Here is a 9,155-nt window from a genome sequence, read left to right as displayed (position 1 = left end):
AACATGCATCCCAGAATATTATCAAAGGGCAAATCGAATTTAAGGTCTCTATCTACGAAACTGGCAAATAGTTGTGTATTATTCATAAAGAAGGAAAGGAAGAATGTGTGGCAAATTGTTACCAGTGATGTTGGCAATGGGAGGAAGTGGGGTCTGGTTGGAAATGCTAGGTTTTAATATTGCATTATTTTTTGTTACTCAGCATTATCTTACTTGAAGTGTCCCAGTGAGATATTGCTGTAGCAATAAAATTAAAGTATCTCTGCGTATGCACGTATTTGGAAAGGGATTATATGTACAGAGAGAAACCCTTGTACTTTGTAAGATAATACCACATGTTTAATGTTCTGTTTCCCCTCTGAGGTAGGAGACACATCGCCTCTCCAAAATTGTAGTGCCCTTCCCTTCAGGTCCAACATTTCTCCTGATTCGAAATTCAAAGAAATATATGTGGTAAAATTTTTCAAACCCTAAAAAGCATAGACAAAAGTCACAGAATGAACGGAAGTGATGGCTTTGTTCAGATACGCTTGAAAAGGTAAGCCAAGGCCCACGTCAGCGGGACAGCCCACGGTGCCATACCCAGGGCCACTTTGGCGCGACAGCCCACGGTGCCATATCCAGAACCACGTCAGCAGGACAGCCCACAGTGCCATACCCAGCCCACGTCAGCGGGACAGCCCACGGTGCCATACCCAGCCCACGCCAGCAGGACAGCCCACAGTGCCTCACCCAGGCCCACGTCAGCAGGACAGCCCACAGTCCCCTACCCAGGCCCACGTCAGCAGGACAGCCCACAGTGCCATACCCAGAACCACGTCAGCAGGACAGCCCACGGTGCCATACCCAGCCCACGTCAGCAGGACAGCCCACGGTGCCATACCCAGCCCACGTCAGCAGGACAGCCCACGGTGCCATACCCAGAACCACGTCAGCGCGACAGCCCACGGTGCCATACCCAGCCCATGCCAGCAGGACAGCCCACAGTGCCATATGGCAAACAATTTAAACCTGAAAATTTGTGTAGATTAAAATAAATTCAAATTTCAAGAATTTTCAATTAGATTTTTTTTATTACTTGTTGCACCATGGTTGACGGTGATTACATAAAAGTCTGGAATGAACTCTGATCATGGCTGAAATATTGACCTGATGACAATATTGATCCTTTGCCCTAAACCACCGCCACCTCCTCTGTCCTCACACTAAATCACACGTGTGACTAAGAGAAGCCATGGCAACAAAGAAGGAAGCCCCGCCCATCTTCTAAATGTAGGCTTTATAAGAACTGTGTCCATCTTGTATAAAAACGAAATTTCATAACTCATTAATGCAAATCTGCTCACAGTAGCAGAGCGGCAGTCACATTTGACTGGAGAAAAATGTCCCAGAAGTCACATCGAGTGTGGGTCCACAGTGACTCAGGTGTCACTCCCCCACAGCAGAGGCTGGTCCAGGAAGGGGAGCCCCCCTCCTCCGTGCCATTCCCACTTCTTCCTTGTTGCTGCCCAGCAGCTCACACAGTGGGGTACACGGCATGTGTCGCAATTCCACAGTTGTTGTTGCGGTCTCGGGCCATCTTTATGTAGCCATTCATGCCCCAACCTGTGCCCCAGCTGGAAGAAGAGCATATTCGTCATTAGGAGGAAAGAACACAGCACAGAGGCTTCATGACATTAACTCCCATGAAACAGAGTTAAGAGTTAAGGCCACACTTGACAGACAGGATGGGAGAAGGCAGAGGGTCACCACCACCTGGTTACACATGACTGTGAACCACAGCAGCGATAGGACAGGGCATCTTCCCACCCCCATTTAGCTCAGAACTAGAAATGCATGGGTTCAAATTCCATCTTAACACTCTCCAAACCATGAGAGTCTTATCGTTATAACCACAACCTGAAACGTCTGTATTTAAAATATGTGGGGTAAATTGCTAACACCTGCACCCAAGTGCTGCCTGACCAACAGTTCTTTCCTTTAGTGTCTCCGACATAAATGCTTTTTGGTTATTTATACCTGTTCTTGACCAGCCAGTATTTCTTGCCATCTGATTCTTCACCATAGCCAACCACCAGGACGGCATGATCCAGATCAATGCTGCTACAGTTTGGCTCATAATACATGCCTGAGAGACAAAATCAAGGCCAAATGAGAGGCTCCAGTAACCCCACTGTGACTGCTGTCACCCACACTAATGGGAGGATTTCTAATTTTGGTTCAATGTCATACACATGGGAGTGATCCTGTGTTAGCAAGGCTTGGGGCACAGACTCTTTTAGGTAACATAACAGAAAAGGGTTCACATAAGTCCTTAGGGAAAATACTTGCTTGAATGGTTGTAAGTGTGTCAGTCCATAGAAACTACATGAAAATACAAAATACAGGAATTAAGAAGGACCCCTGAGACTGAACGACAGGAATGGACTAGCTATTTAAAATCTTAAAGATTCAGTAACTGCAGAAAATTCAATAAAATTAAAGCCTGCTGGGTGGTGGTGGTGCATGCCAGTACTCGGGAGGCAGAGGCAGGCAGATCTCTGAGTTCAAGGCCAGTCTGGTCTACAGAGTGAGTTCCAGGACAGGCTCCAAGGCTACAAAGAAACCCTGTCTTGAAAAACCAAACACAAAACAAAACAAACAAACAAAAAAAACCAAAGCCACAAATAAATAAAATTAACACACATAAACCCAATTTGCTAATTAAGAAAATGGATATCTATATGTTTGTGTGTTCGTGGAATTGTGTTTAAATAATGTTCTGTAGAAACAGCATAAATATTTCTCCAGTTCAAAATATTTACATCAGATTTTATATAACAAGTCAAACTCATGGACAGTGTTGGAGGCAGGTTCCCCTGATTACTGGAAGGAAGAACACTTACCTCCACTATAGAACCTGAAGGAATAGTGATGAGAATCAATTCCCACAGAGACGGGCCCCACAGTGGCCACGGCATTCATTAGGGCTGCCTCACTAACTGGGATTTTCACATAGCCTGTGACGTTGGCTGCAGAAGACTTAGGATCATATCTGCAGGGTCCGTTCTTTGAAAGACAAAGGTTAAAAAAAGAAAAAGTCATGGTTATTGCTGTACACCTCCTGGGGACCCCGAGTCAGAACTCCTCTCAGCTCAGCTCCCATCCACACAGGTGAACTCCATGTCTATACACTCATAAAACGTCTCAGAACCTGAGAAGCTGGTAGATTTTGGTGGCTGGATGAACAGCCTTCAATGACACCCCACATCTTCAATGACATGCCATGTATGTTCCTATAGATACTAACTATCCAGGGCAGAGCAATATGAACTATGTGTGGAAGGTTTGCATGCACTCCGTGGGAACACAAGCAGAAACAGTTACATGGAAGTCATGGAATCAGACCAGCACACACAGGCTGACACTTATCACTGCACTCGGGGTTTAATAGGATGGATTCTACCATGGAAACAAGTTCTGAGGACAGTAGATTAACTCTGCAATTTTTCTGCTTTGTAAACTTGATCAGGAAAGACAGCATCTTAAGATTTGTACTTACCCGTGCTTCATACGCGTAAGACGCCCTTGTGTCCAGGCCTCTGTTGTCCTTCACATACTGGAAGGCGTACTCCATCAAGCCACCGTCACAGCCGCTGTTCCCGTATGACCAGGAGCAGTCCACTAGGTTCTGTTCACTCAGAGAAACCAGTCTGCCTGTTTTCCGGAACATCTGTCCTTCTAGGGAACCAACGGCACTAAATGCCCAACAAGCACCACATTGACCCTAGAAAAGAAAGAAAAAGCTCTCACCTAGAAAACTAAGACAGATGTTTGACAGCAATTCACATGAAGGAATAATTTCACTATCAGTGAACTGCCTGCTGCCCCAATAGTCAGCAAGACAAGGATGGCATTTCTTTCTTGACTTGGTGGTGGACGGTGATACCGAGAATACAACATGTCCTACCTGGTTTTTCACAGGAGTCACATAGCCATGATCTCTCCAGTCCACAAACGTGGGAACATCACCCAGCAGAGGTTCCTGGAACACATCCATCTCCTTGGGTTCCACGCTTTGAAAGCCAGTCATCAATTCCCTGAATTCTGTATTGGTCTTCAAGAAAGAGTAAAGAAATCATTGCAAAGGAGAGATGGCTGACGAAGAGCTGAAGAGAGGAGATCCCGTTCTGTCGTCCGTGTGCACTCACCAAGTCCCCGAAGGCGTTCATCTCCATGCTGAAGTCATGAACTCCCTTGGCGTAGTCCTCGTTGTGCAGCTCAATCACCTTCCTGTTGTCCTCCCACACTGCTCTCTTCTGTCCTTCTTCATGCTGGAATCAATACAGCGTGTAGTCATTCTACTGTAAGACCAATCCTTGGTCCCTTGGTGAACCTGCTGCTACAGGTGGTGGGAACCCAGGAAGACTGTACACCCCTGGAAGCCACAATCCAATCCGCAGTCAACAGTGTGGTTTGCTCTCATAGCTCCTAAACTGTGGTCATGACTTGAAGAAACTGGCTTTCACTATGTAAACCCTCTATACACTTGACACAGCCAAGACCATTCTCTCTGTGTTGCCCCTGGTAGTTTTTATGGTACCAACCATGTTGTATGTTTTCCCATGTCTTGTCTTCCATTCGTGCCATTCAGCATCCAAACTAGGATCATGCATTGGAATCGCTGAGACCACCCCCAAACAAAGAGTGGCCAGGAAGAAAAGAGGACTCATGCTTCCAGAACCTAGAGATGGAGAAGAAATGAGACTATGAGCTCAGAAATTCTTCAGTCAACTCTTATTTCTACAGAAGATGTTAAGGCCACTAGGGCAGAATAAAATTATTTCAACCATCTTAATAACTGTTGACATAGCTGAGAATGAGTCTGGCTTAAAACACACATGAGCAAAAACATTCCCTGATTCTAACAACATGCAGAGCAGCTGCCCAGAGCGCCAGGGTTTGGACTCTCTCTCTCTCTCTCTCTCTCTCTCTCTCTCTCTCTCTCTCTCTCTCTGTGTGTGTGTGTGTGTCTGTGTACTGTGCATTTAGATCACCACAGGGTCTGGATGCTCCTATGATTCAGAAGGTTAAAGCAACAACTGACTTCTTAAGACATAGTTGGCCCAGGTTTTGTTACCTGGATATTGAGGTATCCTACGCTAAGCACAACTTAAGCACAATGTGACCCCATTACATACAAAGAGATCTGCAAGACTTGGGTAGGATCACCAGGCATCTTTTCTTGGCCGATATACACCTGGAGTCAACTAAGCCTTGCCCACTCTCCCTTCTGAAACCTTTCTGAAAGGTCTTTTCTAGAGAGTCTCGGAAGGACGACAGGTAAGAATCTGTCTGCCCCACAACTGGGAAGAGCCTTCAGAATTCTCCCTTGCTGTCTCAATGAAGAGGGTCCCACGGTTGAGTACAGGTTGCTGTAGTCACCTACTCAGTGGGGACGCAAGGATAGACTAATGCCAGGTTTAGGCTTTATGAGGGACTCTTCAGAAAGGGCCATGCCAGCAGACTCATGCCACATGCTACTCCTCGGGCACATGCCTGATGAGTCCAGAGGATCGTCCTTTTTGCATTTACATGAGAATGATGATCTCTTTTGGCACAAGAGGTGATAGCCCTGGCAGCTTAAATAGAGGACAATTGGTACTTCCTGTACCCATGTAACCAGTGGCAGTCTACTAGGCTCTGCTCACTCAGAGGGAAAAGTTTGCCTGATTGACGTTAGGGAGACTTGGCACACACCTGAACTCCTGAAGATCTGGGGACACCCCGGGTTCCCCATCCACCCTACTCTGCATTCCCACATCAAGACTGCTAAGGTTAAGCTGATATTCCCATTCCTGAGGCAGCTGCCTGGTGCAGCAAGGAGTCTCTCTAGGGTGCTCTTCCAGTGTCAGTTCCCAGTCGGCCTTGGGAGAGTTATGGGGCTCACCTGGGACGTCCACAGCTGGGCAGGTGTTCTTCACAGTCTGAGGTCTTCCGAGGTTGCTGAGATCCCAGGCTCTGTCCCAACTGCGTGCGGATCCAGGCTTTAAATCCCAAATCTGTGGCTCCAGGACAGTGTCCCTGCCCAGTTACCCCTCCCTGGAATTGATTGGGTGGGCAATTGGGCTGGACCTCCAGGCTCTGGGACCTCAGGCTCATTCTGACACTGACATTGATTTCCATCTTGTCCTGAGGCCCTGGGTATGGTCTGCGGGGAAGGAGCAGTGGGTCCCTGCTCCGGGAAAGCAGAATGCGTGAGTCCGGTGACAGCAGAGAAAGTACTCACTTGGCTCAGGACAGAAGGGCCTAGCTAGCTCTGGGTGGATTTCCATCATAATCCTACTTTTTCTTTAGAAGGAGAAATTTTGGTTAAATTTATTGTCAGTGCTGCCCCATGAGCAATTATATTCTAGCCGAGAGTCTCCCCTGGATTCCACAGCTAAGCTGGGTCTCCTGGTGGTTGCAGACTCTGGCCTTATTCTCCCCAGGGTCAGGGAGGATGGCAGCTGGGTTTCTAAAAATCTTTAGGGGAAGTCAATCCCCAAACAGGGAGGAGATGGTCAAAGCAAACCTAGGAATGGACTGGCATGAAGTGTGTTCTGATACTTGGGGCTCTTGTACCTCATTCCATCCTGTCTGCTCTTTCTGGGGTCTTTCTTGTCTCACATCTTTAGCTACAGCAAAAGATGTCAGGTCTTAAACTGGGCGGTGGTAACATATGCCTTTAATTCTGTCACTTGCCAGGCTGAAGCAAGAGGATCTCTGAGTTCAAGGCCAGCCTGGTCTACAAGAGCTAGTTCTAGGACAGGCTCCAAAGCTACAGAGAAAGCCATCTCAAAAAAAAAAAAACAACAAAAAACAAAAACAAAATAAAAAGTTGTGAGGTCTGCACACACCCAGGTGAAGAACAGGGAAGTCATCAAAATTTGGTGTCTGCTTGATGGGCAGATCTGAGCCTACGTTGTGGTCTCTCAGTCTCGCCTTGGGGTTTACTTTGTACATCTTGTGAGTGAGGAAACACTGTAAATCTACAATGTGCAGACAGAAGCTCTTGTCGTTGACCCATTAAGTAAAATAAACCCCAACTCTTCTCCCTCATCCCTCACCTGAAGTACATTGTAGAAAATAAGTTTTAGTGAGACGTCGCTGTGATCTTTCTCAAAAAGCCTTTGCTAAGTCTGTTCTGAGTTTTTTGACTAAAACGTAGAGTCATGTGACATTCTTTTTATAAGCTTCTTCCTACTTAGGACTCTTTATAATTCATTTCGAAACAAACTCAGACCTATAACTTTCTCATTGTTACAGAAGAGGAACAGGAAGTGTGACCCCTTCATCAGCCCATCCCTGGAATTAGGTCTTGCCACAGTCATCACCGTAGAGCCGCAGAGTTTATTATTCTGTATTCCTAAACTGACAATCTGTTCTCTGTAAGTGTCTCTTCCCTCCCAAGTCCTGTGTCCACCCCTCAGTTTTCTGTGTGAGTTTGAGGACGGCTGCAGGGCGAAGCTGGTATCCCCCTCGATACTGAAGCCATGTTGGAAATAAACCACTATTCCAACTGTTTGAAGAGCTGTGACCATTCCAACATGGCAGTCTCCACACATACGTCAGTCTCACAGCTCTGAAGATGAGTTACTGCTCCATATGGAGATATCCCATTTTATTTATCTTCTCAGCCCTTGATGGGAGAATAAACAACCCCCCTTGGTCTTCAGAACCATGATCCATTTCCTACAAAGTAGTGCATCCAGAAAGGTTCTGCTACCTTCCCACCCAGAGTTTCTTCCCTGAGCTGCTTCCACAGGGCTCACCTGAGCTAGGCAGCTAGGCTGTCAGGAAGCAGGCTGGCTGACCTTCACCAGGAGGGTTTGCCCACGCCTGGGAAGAAGGAATGCTATTCCCGGAGGTCCGGAGGTCTGGACTGACACACCTTGCTGCTCTTCCAGTTAGGATGAGAAGCTTCAGGGAGGTCACGTTCCAGCACAGCCCTGGATTCCTCACCACAGCTTTGTTCACACCCAGTGTTCACTGGGCATTTGCGCCTTGGTGTCTGAAGTTCCACCTAGCATTTAAATTTGCCTACATAAGCAGGCGTCTGTGCCGTTTACATATTAGTCTTTCTTTCTACTTTTCCTTTTGAGATTGTAATTTAATTACCATCCCCTCCATTTCCATTCTTCCCAGAACCTTGCACATACCCTTCCCTGTTCCTCAACTTCATGGATGCCTTTTATTTTTTTTATCATAAATTGTTTTATATGCATGTATGTATTGGCATATATATTCATATTCCAGAAAACCACAACCAACCAAAAGGAGAAGTTGTGGAGTCCAGTCCCAGTGGTTACATCTACAAAACTCTCCCGCAGCTAAAGGTCAGGAAACATTTGGGAAAGGGGGGCGTGAAGACGGTAAGAGCCATAGGGCTGGGGTCTTTGCTGTGAGGTTGTTTCTCCTCATAACACCAGAAGCTATACCCGTAAAACAAAAAAATCTTACTAAAATAACTGAATAACCCTGAGTCAACATCAGCCATATCAGGGGAGAAAGCTATGGCACCTGTGCCTAACTTGCTCACAGTGCCCTAAAGTTAAAATTATACCAGGAAACTAAGTTTTGGAGAAGTGGGGAAGGACATTGAAGCAGGGGAGCTGAAGGTATGAATATCCATGTCAATCATGGAAAACACCGGTTCCTACAAAGTCTGCAAAATGATGCAGGGGCCCCAATCACATCAGACTCCAGTCTCAAGCTGTCCCACTGTGCACTTCCTTGTCATATCCAGTTAAGCTCAAGAGCAGGATGCAGCAAGAGTGCCCTCCTTCTCAGTCCTCTCCAATCAGGACCCTCTCACTCCTCCTGATCAGCATGTGCTCCCGCTGGCTGGCTGTGCTCCCGCTGGCTGGCTGTGCTCCCGCTGCCTGGTCTGTCTGCAGCACTCATCCTGCAGTTGTGCTCAGCAGCGTTTGCTCACTTGTGATCCTTCTTCTTGGTATTTTCATGTCCCGAGCCCTGCTGTGCTCCTTGGCTACAAAGCCACCTTGCTTCTATTGGGGTGTTCCCTCAGAGGGTCCCTAACTGCGGGGCAGTATCCCCGTGGCAGCTGTAGGTGTAGTCATGGTCCTTCGTGAAGTCTTCCACACTGCGCCATGGAGCACCGTAGTTAACCTATT

At 46.9% G+C, this 9,155-nt stretch overlaps 1 protein-coding gene across 1 annotated transcript; it reads right to left on the bottom strand.

Annotated features, from left to right (window-relative positions):
• Nucleotides 1-1,516: 1,516 nt before the first annotated feature.
• On the bottom strand, nucleotides 1,517-4,712 carry LOC142848736 (procathepsin L-like). Its single transcript, XM_075970927.1, has 7 exons — nucleotides 4,587-4,712; nucleotides 4,191-4,313; nucleotides 3,950-4,096; nucleotides 3,542-3,766; nucleotides 2,886-3,048; nucleotides 2,020-2,128; nucleotides 1,517-1,616 (listed from the first exon to the last, which is right to left on the bottom strand). The coding sequence occupies exons 1-7, from the start codon at nucleotides 4,710-4,712 to the stop codon at nucleotides 1,517-1,519; spliced, it is 993 nt and encodes a 330-aa protein (XP_075827042.1).
• Between the last annotated feature and the right edge of the window lie 4,443 nt (nucleotides 4,713-9,155).

The sequence above is a fragment of the Microtus pennsylvanicus genome, chromosome 4 (assembly GCF_037038515.1).
Source record: "Microtus pennsylvanicus isolate mMicPen1 chromosome 4, mMicPen1.hap1, whole genome shotgun sequence".
NCBI classification, from domain to species: domain Eukaryota; kingdom Metazoa; phylum Chordata; class Mammalia; order Rodentia; family Cricetidae; genus Microtus; species Microtus pennsylvanicus.
The sequence above is the reverse complement of the archived record's forward strand: the minus strand, read 5'-3'. Positions and strand labels throughout refer to the sequence as shown.

Excerpts from the sequence above, each read along its gene's own strand:
- LOC142848736 (XM_075970927.1), bottom strand. The coding sequence starts at position 4,712 with ATGAGTCCTCTTTTCTTCCTGGCCACTCTTTGTTTGGGGGTGGTCTCA. Across the intron at positions 2,129-2,885 it reads CTTCAGGTTCTATAGTGGAG|GCATGTATTATGAGCCAAAC; the intron begins GTAAGTGTTCTT and ends TTTGTCTCTCAG. Across the intron at positions 1,617-2,019 it reads TACTGGCTGGTCAAGAACAG|CTGGGGCACAGGTTGGGGCA; the intron begins GTATAAATAACC and ends CTCTTCTTCCAG.